Below are 21,116 nucleotides of genomic sequence, written 5' to 3'. Positions count from 1 at the left end.
CATTTGTGCACATAGCCTCTCTTAACAGTCCTTTTGAAGATAGCCTTCCCCTGTACTTCCCTTTACAATAGCTTAACCTCTGCCCTTCAATGTGAAGATCTCCCTGTTTCTGCCTGGCGCAGGTGGCTATTTTTTGTACATTATCAGTGTAGGTAATGCCTCCCTGTGCAGGGGCATCTGTGTCTATTGCCCCCAGCCCCTTCTTGCGTTAGCAGCCTTTCTGTCTTTATTTTTCTGCGGCCTCCTGTTGTCCTCTTCTCAGTGGAGATGGCCTCTCTCGTTTTTCTCCCTTTAAAGGAGGTTTCTCCTTCCACCTTTGCGACAGAGGTGGTGTTTCTCTCTCTATCCCTGCTCCGACAGCCTCTATATCTTTTCCCTCTGCTGCTGGTCTGGCTTTACTCCCTGCATGTGGATGTTGCCTTTCAGGATTTTCACTCTGTTGTGATGCCCAGGCATCCACGTTAGAGCGAGACCCTCATCACATGGATAACTTGGATCACTTCCTGTCTATTACTACCTCGATCTTGTGAGCAGCTTCATTCTATTGAATTGATGTATCCACCCCCCTGTCTCTATTTTCTAATCCAGATCACTCTGCGATGACCTGCTAACTTCCTCATTGTTAAAATGAGTGCCACACCCAATAGAACCTTGACGTCTCTGGCACTGTGTCCCTTCGCAACCATGACTGACATCCTGGCCCGTGCCTTTTGGGAATGCCTTAACGACTACACCTAACTTCACCACCACCAAGAAGTGTCACCACGAAGATGTGTTTTATTCAACAGTCTTCGAGGGCCCTCCCTCACAGCAGCCAGTGTCACGCCACCTTCTTAAACTCTGGACATCAAAAACTCGATCAAAAGCAGATGCATTAACCCATCCCAGTATCAAAACCCCGAGTGAGAACCAGTGCTCTAACTACAAAATCCCTGATCATTTTTATGAGTTACCTTAAGATGTGAAACAAAAGTAATATTACATTTTAGTTTGCAGACACTCTTGTGAACAATGGCATTTATGTCAAAATGTTCAGTTCTATAAACCCTTTCAATGCTCTGTCTATAAAGACGGTTTCTCACTTGTAATTCTAGATTTGGTACCACTCCAACTAGAGGTTTGAAACCAATGATGACATGATGCTATGTTAAATAAGGTTTAAACATTTTGTCTGTTTAAACGATATTTAATATCACTGGGGAACTGTAGTACTCTTAGGCATGCAGGTCCTAATGATTCAGCCTGAAAAGTAGGTAAGTGGGAACCAGATTTACGCAGACCTTTAACGTAACCCTAGTTGAGGCAGTGCAGCTTCTCTTAAAATATAATTCTCACTCTCTTTGTAAGTAAACGTGGTATATCCGGGTATGATCTGCCATGAGTTGTCTGCAAGGGAGTTCCTGCCATTCACGGAGTGCATTGTCTTTCATCGTTTTTTTATTTGTATTTTCTTATCTACTTATTTATTTATTTATTTATAAGAGAGAGGGGCTTACGATCTATTAATAATGTGAAATATAGCTGAATATGAGCACTTTATCCTTTTATCCTTCAATTACTTAAGATGAGCAAAAACATTCAGAGTTCTCCTGCAAATTAGCGTGTTGTCAGTCTCTCTCTAAACTTCCTTTTTGTCTGTTTTTACATGATTTGTTCATGGCCAATGGTTTCAAACTAGCAATTTTTGTGGGTGTTGCTTTTTAAAGTTTTAAACCTGACATTAGAAAGTGAATAATTGCGGATGTGGTTATTGTGGTTGGGTTTGATGCAACATAGTGTCTGCCAGAAATGTTGTAACATTATTATTGCATTGTTGAAACCCTGTTGCTCTCCAACTCAGAACTTAACTAGCAGACTGATGTAGACTGATTAACGGGTCACCTTTTGGCCACTGTAAAAACAAGACCATCTGGTGAAAAATGTCAGTTGAAAATATACTAAACATTAACTAAAACATCTTCCTCTCCAAGTCTCCCATATATAAAATGCTCCTTACGAAAGTACTTGACTTGAATTTCAAACCCCAATGAAGCACTTGCCTCAAAACCTTTATCAGAGTTAGAACACGGAATTATAGATTGAAGTTTATTTATTTGTTTAATGTTGTGCAAGTTAGAATAGATATTAATACAATCACATTATTATTTACGTTTTGATTCTCCCTGTGCACCCGATTAAAAAAATAGTACTAAACTCCCCATAGCCTCTGGCTACTGAATAATCCTACCCTACAACAATTGGGAAGTGAATTTTCCTGGATTCAGAAATTTAAAACGGTTTCACATTTTTGTGGGGAGATATGGGTGATAGATAGTTTTGCAGTAGATGTTTTTGACTGTCTGTTTTCACATGGAATTACACAAATTATTGCTATGTATCTAAGTTTCTTATACTTGCAGGTCATACTGCTAACTATCTTTAATGAATAGTAATAGCGATGTGCTAGCTAATAAGTGTGGCTAAAGAGTTATAGCGGGCCAATGGCACTGGTTCACTCTGTTCAATTGAAGCCCCATGACCACAGGGCTGGGTATACCAAACTTAGAATTTTTGGCCTTCCAAATTAGACGTATCATCTGACCGTTTAGCAATTATTTTAAAACGCATGGTATGCTGGAACAATTTCGACTGAAATACTGGAAGCCAAATTACAAATAGCGTTACTTCTGGCCTGTATAGTCCTTTAAAGAAGAACAACGATCAGGTACTAGCTTGCGAATAACTCCAACCCTCAAAAGTACTGGATGAGCCCATGATGGCACTGAGGGAAGGATGGTATACTGCACACCAGTATGGGAACCTCTTTTACACTGGAGTTCCCAAGGAGGGAGGGTGGAGTTCTTAATGCAGCTGGAATTTGTTGTGGGGTGCGGTACCCCCCACAGCACCACCTCTCCAGCCCCTTATCCACCAATTCCCTTGTATACTGTGGGGTCCACAATGACTTTGATAAAGGTAGTGCAGGTGATGAATTGCTTTTACTGAAGTGACCTGGCTTTTGTTCAATCTTGGATTCATAACCCAGGCCATTGATCAACTGGCAGCAAAGCTTGATAACCAGCAGTGGTTGCTCCTGAAGGCTGTAGGGGTATACAGGCACAAGCTCCCTCATCCCATCCTCCCCAATTCCTTCAACATAGTCCTCATGTACCATGCCTCCAGTCATCTTCTCGCCTCACTACACAGATGGAGAATTGCCAGGCCTACCTTCTCATCCCCCTACTGTCAGGTAGTCGTGTTGGAGCGTATTTTTGTACATGTGTTTGGTTTCAGTCACTTTTTAGGTATTGCTTATTTTTCATTTGCACTTTTGCTATTCCCTCCTCTCCTCAGGATGGTTATTCACTTGCCTTTTCCCCCATCCCTGTATGTACCCATATTTTTGTACATTTTTGTTTCCCTCTTCCATCTCACTGAGTCCCTTGATCATTAAACCTTGGTCCAACTGGTGCTTATTTCCACATGTTCTTTTGTCGCATTCTTGTGCGTGTGCATGTTGAGACAGACATATAGTTGTGCATATCACACCAGACTTGGATGTTTACTTTCAGACTCTTCTTGTCTACAGGACACGCACAAGCATTACTTATTCATACATCCTTCAGTGCACACTGGAGGGGAGGATAAAGAGGAGTCAAATGTTTAATTCCAATGCTGATTTTGTATGGGCACTGATGAGTGGTGCTGGTAGTATTGTGTGTGATTTTGGGGTGCAGTTGGGCTTGTGGCTCAGGTGTGCTGCTGCAAATGTAAAGGATGCTCAATTGTTCGATTGTTGTGCACTTTGCCTTCTTCCAGTATCATTTCAGCACGTCATGCCTTTAGAAGTAAATACGATAAAGAGGTGGAGGAACACAACTCAGTTAGCCAGTCAAAGTTATGTAGATTCACTGTCAAGCCTAAGCAATGTTCCTGCGCACATTAACGGTTTATTACAAGATTTCTCGGAAAATCTTTAGTCAATTTTGTAAGTTGACATTTTTTGTAAAACCAATCAATCAATCAATCACAGCATTTATATAGCGCACTACTCACCCGGAGGGTCTCAAGGCGCTGGGGGAGGGGGGTCTGCTACTGCTCGAACAGCCAGGTCTTGAGCTGCTTCCTGAAGGAGAGGTGGTCCTGGGTCAGGCGGAGGTGGGTCGGGAGGGAGTTCCACGTCTTGGCGGCCAGGTAGGAGAAGGACCTTCCTCCTGTGGTGGCTCTTCGGATCCGGGGGACGGCGGCGAGGGCGTGGTCGGTCGATCGAAGTTGGCGTGTGGGAGCGTAGAAGTTGAGGCGGCTGTTGAGGTATCCTGGGCCTTGGTTGTGTAGGGCCTTGTGTGCGTGGGTGAGGAGACGGAAGGTGATTCTCTTGTTGACCGGGAGCCAGTGCAGGTCTCTCAGGTGTCCGGAGATGTGGCTGCGACGGGGGATGTCCAGGATGAGTCGTGCTGAGGCGTTCTGGAGTCTCTTCTGGAGTTTGGCGGTGGTTCCGGCGTAGAGAGAGTTGCCGTAGTCCAGACGGCTGGTGACGAGGGCCTGGGTGACCGTCTTCCTAGTCTCGGTGGGGATCCACCGGAAGATCTTGCGTAGCATGCGCAGGATGTTGAAGCATGACGAGGAGACGGCGTTGACTTGTTTGGTCATGGAGAGGGAGGAGTCCAGGATGAAGCCCAGGTTGCGTGCGTGGTCGGTTGGTTTGGGTGCGCTGCCCAGTGCAGGGAGCCACCAGGAGTCGTCCCAGGCGGAGGGTGAAGATCCCAGGATGAGGACTTCCGTCTTGTCCGCGTTCAGTTTCAGGCGGCTGCTCATCATCCACTTGGCTACGTCTGTCATCCCTTCCTGAAGGTTGGCTCTGGCGGTGGCGGGGTCGTTGGTGAGGGAGAGGATCAGCTGGGTATCGTCGGCGTAGGAGATGATGTTGAGGTTGTGTTGGCGTGCGATGGCTGTGAGGGGGCTCATGTAGATGTTGAAGAGGGTTGGGCTGAGCGAGGAGTCTTGAGGGACGCCGCAGATGACTTCGGTGGCTTCTGATCTGAACGGGGGAAGGCGGACTCTCTGTGTCCTTCCGGCGAGGAACGAGGTGATCCATTCCAGTGCCTTCTCCTGGATTCCGACGTTGCTGAGGCGCTGCACTAGGGTTCGGTGGCAGCCCGTGTCGAAGGCCGCGGAGAGGTCTAGGAGGATGAGGGCCGCTGTCTCTCCATTGTCGAGCAGGGCTCGGATGTCATCGGTGGCTGCGATCAGGGCGATCTCAGTGCTGTGGTTGGCCCGGAAGCCAGACTGCGAGAGGTCGAGGGATCCGTTCGTCTCGAGGAAGGCAGCCAGTTGCTTGTTGACGGTCTTCTCGATGACTTTTGCAGGAAACGGGAGCAGCGAGATGGGGCGGTAGTTCTTGAGGTCGGTGGGGTCCGCTGATGGCTTCTTTAGTAGAGCGCGGAGTTCGGCATGCTTCCAGCTCTCCGGGAAGGTGGCGGTGTCGAAGGAGGTGTTGATGATGTCCCGCAGGTGGGGTGCGATGACAGCGTCGGCCTTGTTGAAGACGTGGTGAGGGCAGGGGTCGGTCGGGGAACCTGAGTGGATGGAGTTCATCGTGCGGACGGTGTCTTCGGTGCTGATCGGGGTCCAGGCGCGGAGGATGGTGGTGGGGGTCGGTGGTTCAGTCGTGGCGTGCGTCGGTTGAGGGCTGCAGCTGTTGTATATGTCCGCGATCTTGTTGTGGAAGTAGGAGGCGAGGGAGTTCCAGAGGTCTTGCGATAGGGTGATGTCGTTGTTTCCGGCGTTGGGGTTGGAGAGCTCTTTAACGATGTTGAAGAGTTCCTTGCTGTTGTGGGCGTTGTTGTCCAGTCGTTCCTTGAAAGCAGTTTTCTTGGTGGCGTGGATCAGTTGGTGGTGTTTACGGGTGGCGAGCTTGAGGGTAGTCATGTTGATCGGTGTAGGGTCTCTGCGCCAGGCTTTCTCGAGGGCTCGGCAGTTCTTCTTGGAGCTCTTGAGTTCGTCGGAGAACCATGGGGCTTTCTTGTTGCCGGGTCTGCTAGGCGGGGTCTTCAGGGGAGCGAGGTCATCTGCGCAGTTGCTGATCCACTTCGTGAGGTTGTCATTTGTTTTTCAGACTGGCTAATATAACCAAGTTCCTGTCGCTGCTGGTTTCAGCTCTTGTGTGATTTCTTTCTATTTTGGCCTGTACTGATGGTTACTGCGATGAGTGCACTTTGATGAATCTGGCTGTCAATTCTGAAAGTCCGGGTTATAAATAGAATAATCTTTGTGCAAGTGGCGCATGATATTGTAGCGAACTTGAACTTTCTTAAGGCGCATGATATTGTAGCGAACTTGAACTTTCTTAAGTCTAGCTCACCTACTCTGCAAGGCTTCATTAGTATGGGTAGAGGGTCACTGCCTTGGTCTCTAGTAGTCTTACTGGAAGCGTCAACACGGTGATAAGTGGGAGGATCAGAGTGTGTTTCTCTAGGACATAAGGAATGTCAGTTGGTGTGCTGACATGAGTGGAGTGATAACCTCCTCAAATGCCTCTGCGAAAGAAACAAAGGTGCCGTCATCCAAAAAACTCTGTTTTTCAGGTACGAGCTCCACATGTGTGTATTTTGAAGACTGTAACTAGGAACAATAATGATCATGGACATTGGGAAGAATTGTTTGATGCGCAGCCAGTTTATCACATATAGTGATGCTTCTTACTGTAAACTTCTGGTAGATTTTGATCTTCTGGAAAATATTGTATCCACCAACCAGTGATGCTTGATGTTGTAATTCAAATTTACTGTACGTTCCAATTTTCATTAACAGCATCAACAAAGAAAGCATTGTCGACGTAGAAGGCGTTGTGAGAAAAGTAGATCAAAAAATTGAAAGCTGTACTCAGCAAGATGTTGAGTTGCATCTTGAAAGGGTGAGTGTTTCCCATCGTAGTGGCAATTCCATCATTTTAGAGAAAACTAAGTAATTGTGGTGGTGTGTCAGTTATTCAACTGCTGATTTGATCTTATTTCCTCATATGTGCAAACAAGAGCTGATCTCGGAAATAGTAACCTAGCATGCATAGGGCTAAAAAACACAACATGCATTATAATGATGTCCAGCTCATGAATGACTCAGTTGGTACTGCATAGGAAAAAGAACAATACAAAGTGACAAAGTTCTATCTAAATCCTTTTTCATCAAAATGTGGCCATAGGATGGGTGGGGGTGGGGTGCTACCAATACTATTTCCTTCTTTCTGCCCTGTCTCTAAATGTATCTTTTATTAAAGTAAAATGTTATTTCTTGGTGCCTCTCATGCAGTTTGAGAGATCATAATCCTTTAGATAAAAATGTATGTAAACGGTCTTGATCACTTGCGGCCTGATTATCAAAGCTTTCTTCCATGAGTAGGCCTGTCTTACTCCTAGGAATTCAAATTTAATTCACACTCAAGTCTGAAGTAACACACAACTACCCACAGATAAAAAGTTTTGTTAGTCAGGCCATAGAAACACACAGTTTTCACACAGTTTAAAAGAAGTAGGAGCGTTTTGTTAAGGAGGACCTCATTGTGATCTTAGTACCAGCTGTCTCGATCGTTTTCTTTTTGTGGGCGAATGATGGTGGTCCTTCACCTCAGTTGGGTTCTTATGTGTGGACCACAGAAACGCAGCTGGTTGTCTTGCAGCAAGATATGAAGGTTGTGGGGCCTGGATATTCTGGCCCTGATAATCCCTATAGTCCATTCCTGTTCTTGTAGCTCCTCTATTCTCCTCATGTCCAGACCCAACCCACTACTCCAGCGCTCAGAAACCCACCTGTTTGATTGCTGTTCTCTTGTCCTAGCAGAGTAATTTATAAGTTCATCGAATTAACTGCTTGATAATCATTCACAGTAACGGAGACAAATTCATTGCTTTCATTTTCAGATCACACTACAAGTGCATGATATAATGGAAGTGACTATAAGGTGTGTCTGTCACTCAATAAATGGAAAAATAATGTCTTCAACCATATAAATGTTTAGGTGAAGTATATAGAACTTATAAAATATAAGACTGAACATAACATTTAATATGATATAGATCATGTAAGAGCATTCAACAACCAGAGGACTTTATTCCCTGAGATCCCTGCGTCTTTATTGCCAAACACTAATCTATATTTTCCTCGTAAGGGTTTGTGGGATGTTACCTTTTCACAGGAACCGAAAGTGAACCTTTTAGGTCTCAATTAACAAATGACTCTGTACTTTAAATTTAAGGTTACAGTGAGACTTCCAGTTCTAAAAGCCTGAATTATTGAGTATGCAAGTTTTTCTTGGTCCTACTACACCTCACAAAGTAAGAATAGGAGGTGCAGTGGAGGTCAATATTGGGTGAATCCATGAAGGCTAACAGCGCTGCCACTTATTACACAGACTGGGTGCGTCTACAACAACATTTCATAAAGGAAGCCATGTGCTTGCTCACAGGTTCACAAAACTCTACATACTCACTAGACTTTTACTGCAGATCGTTTGCCCTAGAAAATAATACCCTGGGATCCCAGTGTTTCTTCATAGCTCCTCCCCTGCTGTTTCATATATTCATATATGGAGTGCTTTGGAGAAGTGTGGCTCAATGGTTAGAGCGGCAGACCCTGATGCAGAGGTCTAGCCCGGGACCAGGGTTCAATTCCCCGCCTCGGCGGGTCTTGAGCTCAAAAATTCCACAGACCTGATAATTCTCGCCTCGGTGCCTATTTCAATCATGGAGTCCCACTCTGCAACTCTGGGCAATAGCTTGCTTAATCTCCACAACGGCCCCCACAATGCTAAGGATGCCAGAGCTCCACCTTGGGGGTGCCCAGGAGTGGGCACCTCACAGGGAAAGCCAGGATGGGTTCCACAGCGGTATTCGTACAAGCGCCTTGAGACCCTTGCGGGTGAGTAGTGCGCTATGCAAGTATCAATTTACATTACATTTCACCACTATTTCAGAGCATTCTATTTCCTAAACATAGTGAATCCCAAAACACCGATGTAGGTACTCTAGATGAGTAAATAAACATCTCATGGATGCCATTCCATTGGCAGGTAGTCTCCTGGTTAAAATACTGGGGGCTGGCATACAGAAGGTACAATTCCAATTCATGATCTATTTGATATTTGTCTCCAAACGGAAGGTCTGGAAGCCCTCTGGATTGTCATCTGTGTTGCCATTGTGGTTTTGGGACATATCCGTTACATTGCTGCTGAGGCACAAGCCTTTCTATCTGTTTGGCATGGCTCAGTGTCGAGGAAATAGAAGCCTGAGCGATGCTTCGTCACCACTTTTTCTGATGTATTAGTACAAGCAAGGCCATAGTGGATTCTTCTTCTGTGAAAGTATATCTCCTGTGGTCTAAGCAGAAATCATGGATTCCTGGACTACATAGTGCTTCTATCAGTAGTAATTGTTTGCTAAGTTCTGCCTGGACAGGACAGATCATGAACACGTACAATAGGGAAAATCACTTTATGAAAGAGCAGCCCTTAAGTTGCTCCTTCCAGGTTTCATGACCAGTGTTGAGGAATCCCAGGCAGATGTACAAAAAAGAAACCAGCCACTCCTTCATGAACTTGCCCTCTAGCTCAAAGGTACTTAAAGTTCCTGCAAGACTAGGAATTGAACTGCTGTGTCATATACATACCAACCTGAATCCGTATCAGATTACCCATGCTTCCCCATGGAACCTCGAAGCACGACAACCTACACTTTAGGAAGCTCCTTAATGCCTTTGTTCCCCAACTCTCTCTCCTCTCTTTAGGTCTGAAGCACACACCTTGCTGTGCTTGTTGGCAAAACTGAGTGTTTGTGTGTGTGTGTGTGTTTGTGTGTGTGTGTGTGTGTTTGTGTGTGTTTGTGTGTGTGTGTGTGTGTGTGTGTGTGTGTATATATATTTATTTTGGCCCTATACACAGACTTTTATTACATTGTATTAGTAGAAAGCGGTTTCCATTGTAAACCATTTAGATGAAGTTTGTAGAGATATTTCCAATAAACAAGTCAATAAATATAGTATCCAACCTCACAACATCACAGTGATCCAGTGCTGAGAAAATTAAAATTGCTCTGAGGGGGTGTCGGGTCCTTTCAGTATTCCTTTCCTATAAGTTTGTGAGGTAGATTCCTTTCATCCTATTCTCAGGGGATGCTCCACATATGTTAGGTCACCATTATTCGTGTGAGGCCAGTTCAAAAGTGGATACAGGGCTTGCTTTATCGCTGGTGGCGCCCAGTGCAACAATGTTTGTTGGCGCCCCCAATGACCCCCTTCGCTACGGATTCTCTCCCCACCACCCTTTAACAGGGCTCCTCAAGTCTCCTTAACCACACTCTCACGTGCATTTGATTTGTTTTATAGCACCACCGCACTCATACCAGGGTAGGGTGTCAGAGCACTTTACATCACACACACTACACAGAGACAATCAATCATAGGTTTATAAATCAGTGTATAGGAAATGTTACGTAAGACTGAGGACAACAAGGTGTAGGAGTCGCATGTCATCCATACAGGTAGGCAGAACAGTTTGAGTGCTTGGTCTGGAGAAGCACAATCTAAGCATTTAAAATGTAACACCATGGTTGGGGGGTCTCTTTAATAATTTAATAATTGATTTCTATCCAACTGCACATTTTTTCCAACATTAGGTTCTCTTCCAGGGGATCCTCATCAATAGTCATAAGCATTAGAATATTCCCGCCCATGCGCAGGAATATTCTAATGCTTATGACTTTGATGAGGATACCCCTGGAAGAGAACTAGGATTACAGGTAAGTAACTAATCCATAAGGACGGTCACACCTCCCTAGCGAGGGCCTGAGTGGATGTTCAATTTCATACGCTCATTATTTGACACTTGTTGTGTTGAACACAAGTCTGTATTGAGGTCACCGCATTCAAGACCCCTCTCCCCACTCTTCTTAACAATTTATTTCTCCATAGCACTTTTCCCAATAATTGGAAGTATGCAATCGTGAAGCCCTTGCTCAAAAACTCCCATTCTGCCCTCTTGACCCAAGCAACATCCTTCCCATTTCACTCTTATCAGACCTAGGGAAGCTTTTGGAAAAACGAGTGCTTCATTAGCTGCAAGGGTTTGTACAAGGAAGAAAACTGCTGGACTCTTTCCAGGCTGGCTTTTGCCCAGAACGCGGCACAAAATGAGTAGTGCTGTCCTTCTACAAAGGCCTTCCTCAACCAATAGATGGAGGATGTGTTGGAGAACTGATTTTGCTATACTGTTCAGCTGCTTTGACCATCGACCCAAAGATCTTCACCAAGTCACTGATTGAAACTGGTATCTCGGGCACAATGCTGACCTTGTTCTATTTATTCAATTTGGATAGAACCCAGTCAATCAAGTTTCACCCTTTTTCTTCAACACCTCGAAAACTGAGCTATGGTGTCCCTCAAGAATTAATCTTATCCCAAATCCTTTTCAGCTTACACATGTGATCCCTATGCCACTTACTTCATCAAAAAGAGATTCATTTTTACTGTATGCGTATGGTCCTCCGATCATCTTGCTGTCCCAACCGTTTTCTTCAAGACCTGGTAGGTGTCAGACTGTTTGGCCTGGGTTTCAGCACACTTTCTTAAATTGAATCCCAAAAGGTTAGAGAGAACGGTCTCCCATATAATGCGCAGATATAGCCTCTGCTGGACTAAAGTAATTGGCCTACCTCTGGCCCCTGGCAAAGTTTCCAGGATCTAGGAGCTCTCTCGTTGTCCAAGAGGCCACATTCTTTTTTATGGAACTTCAAATCTTAAGCAATATCTTTTCCTTTAGTGACTCCCACTTACACATTACATTGGTGATTGCTCTCATGCAATCTAGACTTGAGTATTCCATTTCTACTCGTCATGCCTTGCCTGAAAGGCTCCTGCATCTTTACAGCTAGTGCAGAAGACTGCTGCTGTCCTGATCTCAGTGGCGGCCAGGACTGACATCTCTGTTATACTCATCCCTCTGTTGATCCCCATGTAGAGCTGTGCTACTATAAGGTAATGACTAATGTCCTGACCTCTGGGCCTCTAAATTTGCGTGACAACAACCCATCCTCTTCCATGCTTCTTCAGTAATGCTCTCCTTACAGTAACCAAAGCTAAGTCAGTGACATATGGCAATGGTGCTTCCTACATAGATACACTGAAGCCATTAAAACCGATGCAATACAGTTTGTGCTCTGACTCAATCTGTCCACCTTCATGAAGCATCTGAAAACATAGTTATTTAATCAGTGCCCCTCTTTTATCAGGCAACCATTGTAGGGGTTGACCTGTGGTTTTATTTGTTATGCCAGAACATAACCTAAACACCACCTATTCAATGCTGGCTGATTAGTGATTCCAACATTACTGGACAAAGACAGTCACACGAAAAATGTTGTCGCATTACCTATTGTATATCTGGTCCCAATGTCTTCCAACGATTGCTGATGGCCCAGCTCTGTTTCTCGTTCAGCGTCATATCTGTTGACGGTATTCGTAAACTGAAGTTGAAGTATAGGAGACATAGAGGTGGGTGCAGGCATGTGTGCCTTTATGTGTTTAGGCAGTCCCTTGGCCTATTTTATTTTTATTTCTTGAAGTAAAATATTATCAAAAATGTTCATTGTACTGAAATAATCTCCTCCATTTTGAGGAAATGGTCATATGTGTTCTACATAGTAGGTATTGAATAGCGGTCTGAAGTTGCTGCCATAGGATAGTGTGGCTTGCTGCATTGTTTCCCTTTGGGTGCCCCACTGTCCTTTGGGACCTGCAGCCCACTGGCAACAGGGCCTGGTGCTGGGCTGGCTGCTGTGGCTCCTGCAGCTGGTAATCATGGATCTCTTAACTGAAGTTGTGATCATGCGGCCTCATCGAAGTACTATCTCCTGCTACATAGTACTTCAGAGTTTGGAACAACCTGCAATGGCACTCACGAAAGCAGAGCAAGTGGAGAGAAAACTGAAGCAGCGATTATGACCATCACTCTGACATTTGCTCCACTTCCCTGAAATCTTATGCTGGTCTTTCCCACGCCCACAGCAAGTGATGTAGTGCATACCTGGCAACTAGTCCACTAAAACCATGCCCTGCTTCGGGTGGTTGGGTCCTTGTCAGTGTGGTGGTTTAGATACCAGAAGACAAATAAGAATCATAACACCCCCTCAACCACAGCACCATCTAGAATAATTATACTGACCTGAGAGATTGTGATGGTTAACTACAGAATCAAGCACAACTTCTAAAGAACCTAATCTAGCCAGATTGCGTTTACCTAGTGGACAAATCTGAAAGAGACACGTTAGTATTAGATTCCTTACCTTAGAATATCCCCAGGCGTCAGACTGGATCTGGAAACTTTTGCGTAGCAGTACCCTTGCGCGTCGGTAGGCGTCGTCTGCGGCTCCGTGTCAGTCGTCGGCGCCGTGATGACGTCCTCAGAGTACTTAGACGCCGCCTCTGCGTGCTGACGTCAGTTCTTCTTTTTTCCGCACCAGCAAGCGCAGCTCTGGAAAAAGCAGTAACCCTTAGTCAATTTTTGACTAACTTATTTGGATCATATTTGATCATTTCTCGAAGTCTACTACTCCGATCGGTGCCGTAGGGATGCCTGGCTTTAAGCACTGCGAGGATTGCGACCGCACGATGTCGGTCACGGATCCTCACCACCTGTGTCTAACTTGTCTAGGCGTCAACCACGACGACCAGGCCTGCTCTGACTGCCGGGCCCTCTCTTCGAAAGCCAGGCGGGAGCGGTCCCGCAGGCGACTCGAACTCCGGCAGTCGGTCCCGCGCCGCGAGAGGTCTCGGTCCCACGGGAGGTCGAGGGACAGGTCGCGGGCTCGGATCCCCCAGAGTTCCGAGAGTAGGCCGCACTCCTCCGGGTCGAAGTCGTCGCCAGGTAAGAAGCACAAGAAGTCCAAGAGGCGTCATCGCTCTTCGGACTCCCCCCGACGCTCGCGCGATGCGGCCGGGGGTTCGAGTGACACCACCCACGCGGCTCCGTCGGAGTCACGGGCACCGCGTCCAGCTCCACACCCTCCGGTCCCTGGGCTAAACGCGACGCCGGAGGACATCGAGCGCTTCCTCATGGCCATGAGGAAACTCTCTCCTCTGACGGGCTCCGCGGCGCCTTCGGGCCCAGCGGACCCGTCTGGGGCCTCTAGCGGGTCGGGGGCTGCCGTCGGGTGCTCCGGGCCCGGCGCCGCAGGGCCCCACAATCCCGACGCCACCGGTGCCTTCGGGTCCGGCGCCGCAGGGTCCAGCGGCCCCGCCGCCGCGGGACCCCCCTAGACCTTCTTCGGGATCTGGATCGTCGCCGGTGGACCTTACGACCTCCCCGGCGTCGGACCATCAGGTGTCGCCTCCGGCGCCGCCCTCGGGCGGCGCCGTCCCCGATGCCTGCTTCGTTCCTGTTCCGAAGTCGGGATGGCCCCGATGGGCGCCGCTTCAGACGTCGTTTGGAGAGTTTCACTTCTATGAACAGGCCCCATTGATTGAAAACCCTGAGTATCAGGAGATGGGTGATGAAGGGGATTGGGAGGGGTCTGAGGACCCTCTGACCCGAGAGTGTCAGTCTCATGAGGACTGGGCAGGGGACCTTGGGGATGCCAGTGGCCTGGACACCTCTCCAGACACTGGTTTTGTCTCCCCTCCTACCGTGGCTTCGGAGGAGGGGGCAACCTACAGTGTGGTGTTGATGAGGGCTGCCAAGGCCTTGGGCCTTGAGCTCCCCGTCGCGGCCGTGAGGACTAATCTCCTCACTGAGGTCCTTAAACCGCAGTCAAGCTCGGCCGAGCCTCTGCTGCCCTTTAATGAGGCCTTGACCGACGTTCTTCTGGGCACTTGGTCCAAGCCCGCTACGGGTTCGCCCGTAGATAGGAACATGGCCAGACTCCACCGCCCAGCCCCGGGCGACCCATGTTTCCTTCCACCCATCCCACCCCCGAGAGCCTGGTCATCCAGGCCTCCCATTTCCAGACCACATTCCCGTCGGCGCCGCCGGACAGGGAATCCAAGAGGTACGAGCAGTACGGTAAAAAGATCTTCTCATCCCTTAGTTTGGGACTGCGGTCTTCCAATACCGCATGCCTCTTGGGCCGCTACACCCACTCTCTGTGGGATACGGTTGCGGAAGTGCTGCCAGAGTGTCCGTTGGAGGTACGGGCCAAACTCGGCCAAGCCCTTGTGGTGGGCCGGGATGCAGCCAGATAATCTATCCGGTGTGGGCTGGATACCACCGACTCACTAGGTAGAGCGATGGCAACGACCGTGGCTGTCAGACGCCACGCCTGGTTGAGGTCCGCCAACTTTTCGGCCGATGTCCAAAACACACTGATGGACATGCCGTTTGATGGCCGTCGCCTCTTTGGTGACAAGGCAGACCATGCGCTTGAGCGGTTTAAGGACTCTAGGGCTACGGCAAAGTCCTTGGGCCTCTCGGCCCCGCGCCAGCAATCGGCTGCCTTTCACTCCTTTCGTGGCCACGTAAGGGGTGTACCCACACGTGCTGCCAGCCACGCTCCGCAAGATAATACCCAACGCGGTAGCGGCCGTGGGAACCGCCGTCCCGGCGGTCGGGGCAACGGCGAGGTCAGTCCACACCTTCCCCCGCGGCGTCCGCCTCAAAATCCTCCTAGTCCGTGCTTTCAGGCCCATGTGACGCCAGTGGGGGGCAGGGTTCGCCATCACCACCTCCACTGGCGCACTGTCACTTCGGACAGGTGGGTGCTGCAGATCGTCCGAAGGGGCTACTCCCTCCCCTTCGAGGCGACTCCTCCAGCCATGCCACCGCAGAACCACCGTGTATCGGGGGATCATTTGCGACTTCTGCAGGAGGAAGTTACGGCCCTCTTGGCCAAGGGGGCCATCGAGCGCGTTCCTGGGCCAGAAGTAGGGTGTGGTTGCTACTCCCACTACTTTCTGGTACCCAAGAAGGGCAAAGGGGGCCTGCGCCCTATCTTGGACCTAAGGAACGTCAACGGCTTCCTCCGGAAGGAGAAGTTCAAGATGCTGACACTGGCTCAGGTCCTAGCTGCCCTGGACCCAGGAGACTGGATGGTAGCGTTGGACTTGCAGGACGCTTATTTCCACATCCCCGTCCTGCCGGCCCACCGGCGCTACCTGCGGTTCACGGTTGGCCATGAGCACTTTCAGTATACCGTGCTCCCCTTCGGCCTTACCAGCGCCCCACGGGTGTTCACAAAGGTGATGGCGGTGGTCGCAGCTCATCTGCGCAGGTTAGGGGTTTCAGTCTTCCACCTACCTCGATGACTGGTTGTTGAAGGTGGGCTCGCCCCAGACAGTCGTCAGCCACCTCCAGACTACGGCGGATCTCCTGCACCAGCTGGGGTTCTCCATCAATGTGCCAAAGTCACACCTGTGCCCCTCTCAGAAGCTCCTCTTCATTGGAGCGGTTCTCGACTCGGCGCGGTTTCGGGTTTATCCACTCGAACAGCGGGTCCGAGATATTCAGGCTCTGATTCCCATCTGTCAGCCGTTATCCCGGGTCTCGGTCAGGTTGATGCTGCGGCTTCTGGGGCTGATGGCCTCCTGCATCCTACTGGTGCATCATGCCAGGTGGCGGATGCGGGCTCTGCAGTGGGACCTGAAGTTTCAGTGGGCCCAGCATCAGGGCAACCTATCCGACCACGTCCTGATCTCGGAGGGCACTGTAAAACAGCTGCAGTGGTGGCTCACGAACCGCGATTGGGTCAGCGGCAGATCCCTCTCCCTTCCCCAACCGGAGCACGTAGTTGTGACGGACGCGTCCCTCCAGGGCTGGGGAGGCCACATGGGAGAGGCGGAGATCAGAGGCCTCTGGTCTCCGGCTGAGGCCCGGCTCCACATCAACCTGTTGCAGTTACGGGCGATTCGACTAGCACTGAAGGCATTCCTCCCCTCTGTCCGGGGGAGTGTAGTGCAGGTGTTCACAGACAACACCACCGCCATGTGGTACTGCAACAAACGGGGTGGGGTGGGGTCGTGGACCCTTTGCCAGGAGGCTCTGCGCCTCTGGCAATGGCTGGAACGCCAGGGCGTGACCCTACACCTGGCAGGTTCTCTGAACGCCAGGGCGGACGAGCTCAGCCGTCGGTGCATGATGGATCACGAATGGCGTCTGAACTCGAACGTGGCGCGAGGCCTCTATCAGCAATGGGGAGAGCCTTGGTTAGATCTATTCGCCACCAAAGAGAACGCGCAATGTCATCAGTTCTGCGCGTTGGAATTTCCAAGGCGGCACTCGCTCGGAGACGCTTTTCGTCGCGAGTGGAGTTGCCGTCTAATGTACGCCTTATCGCCTATACCACTTCTGCCCAGAGTGCTGAAGAAGATCAAGCGCGACCGGGCCCAAGTCATCCTTGTGGCTCCGGACTGGGCAAGAAGGTACTGGTATCCAGAGCTACTCAGTATGTCAGTCGATCCCCCGGTTCGTCTGCCTCTTCAGGAGGGCCTTCTGTCGCAGCAGCAGGGGACGGTCCTCCACCCGAACCTGTCCAGTCTCCACCTCCATGCTTGGAGATTGAGCGGCGACAGTTGAGGCCATTTGACTTGCCTCCTGAAGTCTGTAACGTCATTGTGGCAGCCAGGCGTCCCTCCACAAAGTCGGTATACGCCTGCAGGTGGAACAGATTTGTGGCATGGTGCACAGCTAAGGCTGTGGATCCTTTTGCTACCCCTCTCTCTGAGGTTCTTCTCTTCCTTCTGTCTCTTGCCCAGCAGGGCTCTGCTCTGGGCACTCTCAAGGGCTACCTTTCTGCCCTTTCAGCCTTTCTGAGACTGCCTGATCAACCTTCTTTGTTCAAGTCCCCTATTGTAAGTAGATTTCTAAAAGGCATCACACACACATTCCCTCCTGTTCCGTTTGTGATGCCTCAGTGGGACTTGAACCTGGTTCTTACGTTTCTGATGTGCGCTCCTTTTGAGCCACTTCACAACTGTCCTCTCCGCCGTCTTACTCTGAAGACAGCATTCCTGGTTGCCATCACCTCTGCCAGGAGAGTGAGTGAGCTCCAGGCTCTTTCTTGTACTCCACCTTTCATTTCTGTCCATCCGGACAAAGTGGTGTTGCGTACTAAGCCATCTTTCCTGCCCAAGGTTGTCACGGCCTTCCACATCGGGCAGTCTATCACCTTGCCAACCTTCTTCCCGCCACCGCATCCCTCTAAAGAGGAAGAGCGGTTCCACCGTCTGGACCCAAAACGTGCGCTCTCATTTTACTTGGATCGCGCACGCCAGTTCCGGGTGGATGACCAACTCTTTGTTGGTTACGTGGGCGCTAAGAAGGGGAAAGCGGTGCACAAGAGGACCATCTCCCGGTGGATCATCTTGTGTATCCAAGTATGCTACTCCTTGGCTAGAAAGGAGCCCCCTGTTGGCTTACGGGCTCACTCCACCTGAGCCACTGCGACTACAACTGCCCTGGGCCGGGGAGTGCCCTTACAAGACATCTGTCAGGCAGCTACGTGGGCCTCGCTGCACACGTTTGCAAGACACTACTACCTCGACAGCCAAGTCCGGAGGGATGGCTTCTTTGGCCGTTCCGTCCTCCAGGACTTTCTGGTGTGATTATTGGTTCGCAGACCCACCACCGGGGTTGGTATTGCTGGGGTATCTATTCTAAGGTAAGGAATCTAATACTAACGTGTCTCTTTCAGATGCACAAGTTACTACTTGTGTAACGATATATCTGTAAGAGACATTAGTTAGTATTAGATTCCTTACCGACCCACCCATCCTCCCCGTTCTGCGAACCGATATCTAGGGTTAGGGTTACCCCCTTTCAGGGCCCTAGTTTCAATGGCACCAGTGTTGGTTTTTAACATGGCTCTGCGTTTCTGGCACGGAAAAGCTGTGTCTAAGAACTGACGTCAGCACGCGGAGGCGGCGTCTAAGTACTCCGACGACATCAAGGCGCCGACGACGGACGCGGAGCCGCAGACGACGCCTACCGACGCGCAAGGGTACTGCTACGCAAAAGTTTCCGGATCCAGTCTGACGCCTGGGGATATTCTAAGGTAAGGAATCTAATACTAACTAATGTCTCTTACAGATATATCGTTACACAAGTAGTAACTTGTGCATCAGCCTCCAGGATGATAAGAGGAGGTGGGGATCATCATGCCAACCAACTTGAACCCTAAGCCCTTTGTCTTGTAGAGAAACATTATATATTGGTTACTCGGGTAGTAAAACTGTGATTACCTGCCGCTGGCATGCCCATCCTTTGAAGCGGGGCTTGTTCCAAATCTGCACAAAACCTAGTGAGGCCTTCTGGTCTGTCTGAAAGGTGGTGAAGTGTTTGCCAAGATCTCATCAGTATTGCATTGGCCACATTAGCAGCATCTACGTCTGTGTGCATCCCTGACCAACCTTTGGAAGGAATCATTGCGATGGATTGGTTAAGATCATGACTGCACTCACCTGTGGGTGGGAGGCATGTGTACCTTCTGTGTCCTGTTCAGTGCTTCCAAGAGGAATGTTCAATATCTGCTCCCTCGTTAGTAGTGGGCGATCTGTCGATGACTTGCGTAGCTTGTTTGGCACTGCTTATGCTTCCACGTTGGAACATGTTTAGTGACAAAGGGATTCCCTTGTTTTCACGTGAACAATGCATACAGCCAAGACAGTGAGAGAACGATAACATTTTCAACAGCAGTAACACATTTTGCATTACAACAGTGCATAGATATATCTTGCAGGGCCTTCTCTCCAAACCCTCTGCTTCCCCGTTGATAAGACTCCTCTCTGGAAGTCATTTTCCACATAGGGTCTTGAAGGAAGCCCAAACCATAAATGACATGCAGTAGTCAGTCAGTAATAGCTGTAAAGAAGCTCTCGTCAGAAGGCATTTATGTTGGTAAAGTCCCCACCAGAGGGCTTCTTGACCGTTGTTTGCACCGTTATTACCTCCCCTAGAAGGGGGGGGGTCTCCTTGTGGTTGTATCCAGGCAGGGATATTCTCGAGTAGACAGCTGGGTCAGTGGCACAGACAATTCTTATTCTTAATGCTTCACAACCTTTCTACCCAGATCTTGAAATACTTATTTCTCTTAAACTATGGTGGTATGTTTCACCGCAACGCTATCAAAATCCTCCTTAGCCATCGGGATGATCTCTTGAATAGATCCCCCAATAAAAGATTGGAAAGTATGCCTTCGAAAAGAGCTCTGAAGACATTCATTCAGACCCAAAGCAATGGCAAATGAATCCCAAGTGCATCCCATCGTTGAAAATATATAGGGTAGCAAAAAAGTGCTCTTTTTTATCCATACCTCGATGTCTGCCCTAGAACAGGGCCACCTGAATTATTTGGCAGGAGAGGGCCAAATTATGTGGCAGGGTTGGGTAAATCATGCGTCCAAGAAAGACAAATTATGCGGCATAATGCACCACATTTTATAATAGTCTTACTACATTATTTTGCTATTTTTAAACTTGGTTGCACTTTCTGGGCTTTGGTTTCACCTTATTAGTACCAGTTTAAAACCCAAATATAGCAATAAGCACTAGAAAGATGACCAGTCCAGCTTTGCAGATGGACTTCCACTTAGCAGCAACACGCTTAGCAGCAACACGTGTCAGTACATTTTTAGTAACTTTTGAACCGTTTGAGCTATAAACATTTTTTTGTTGTTGTTGCAATCTCCAGATTATGCAGCAGATGATGGATTTTGTGGCAAATGCAGCAAATCTATAATTATGTGATAATCTCAACTGCTGCACAATCGCATGATTCCAGTGGCACTGCCCTAGAGTTGATTTTTGCAACAGTGTTCTCAAGGATCTCTTTGGCTTATTTCTGCATCACTAAAATTTGAAAACTCTACTTAAGTTTCTTAATATGATCCAACTCCTTGGGCTTGTAAACAAGAAAAGAAATAAAGAAAGAAATGAAGAGCAAGAACACAGCATTCAACTCAGTGGTACTCTTAATCAAGTACTTCCCGACCCTGTTCTTTTATCCAAACTTGTTTTTAGGTTTCACCTGCACAGCGCTTGTGCTATGCTTGAGAAATCTATTGTTTTTAATATAAACTTAAAAGGGACTTGCATCCCGCCTCCTCTCTTTCCTGGCTTTTCATTGTTTCTTGTGTGTGCCACTTACATTTCCTCCCTATCTATTGGCTGAA

The 21,116-nt window shown here is 48.5% G+C and overlaps 1 protein-coding gene across 1 annotated transcript in view; it reads left to right on the top strand.

Moving 5' to 3' along the window:
- Nucleotides 1-21,116, top strand: part of DARS1 (aspartyl-tRNA synthetase 1) — a 390,822-nt gene that overhangs the window by 251,001 nt on the left and 118,705 nt on the right. Inside the window, exon 7 of the mRNA XM_078682456.1 lies at nt 6,790-6,892. Within this exon, the coding sequence (XP_078538582.1) occupies nt 6,790-6,892 (103 nt within the window). The remainder of the gene's footprint in view (nt 1-6,789; nt 6,893-21,116) is intronic.

This window comes from Lissotriton helveticus, chromosome 3_1, assembly GCF_964261635.1.
Source record: "Lissotriton helveticus chromosome 3_1, aLisHel1.1, whole genome shotgun sequence".
In the NCBI taxonomy this organism is placed as follows: domain Eukaryota; kingdom Metazoa; phylum Chordata; class Amphibia; order Caudata; family Salamandridae; genus Lissotriton; species Lissotriton helveticus.
This window is presented reverse-complemented; position numbering and strand designations above follow the sequence as displayed.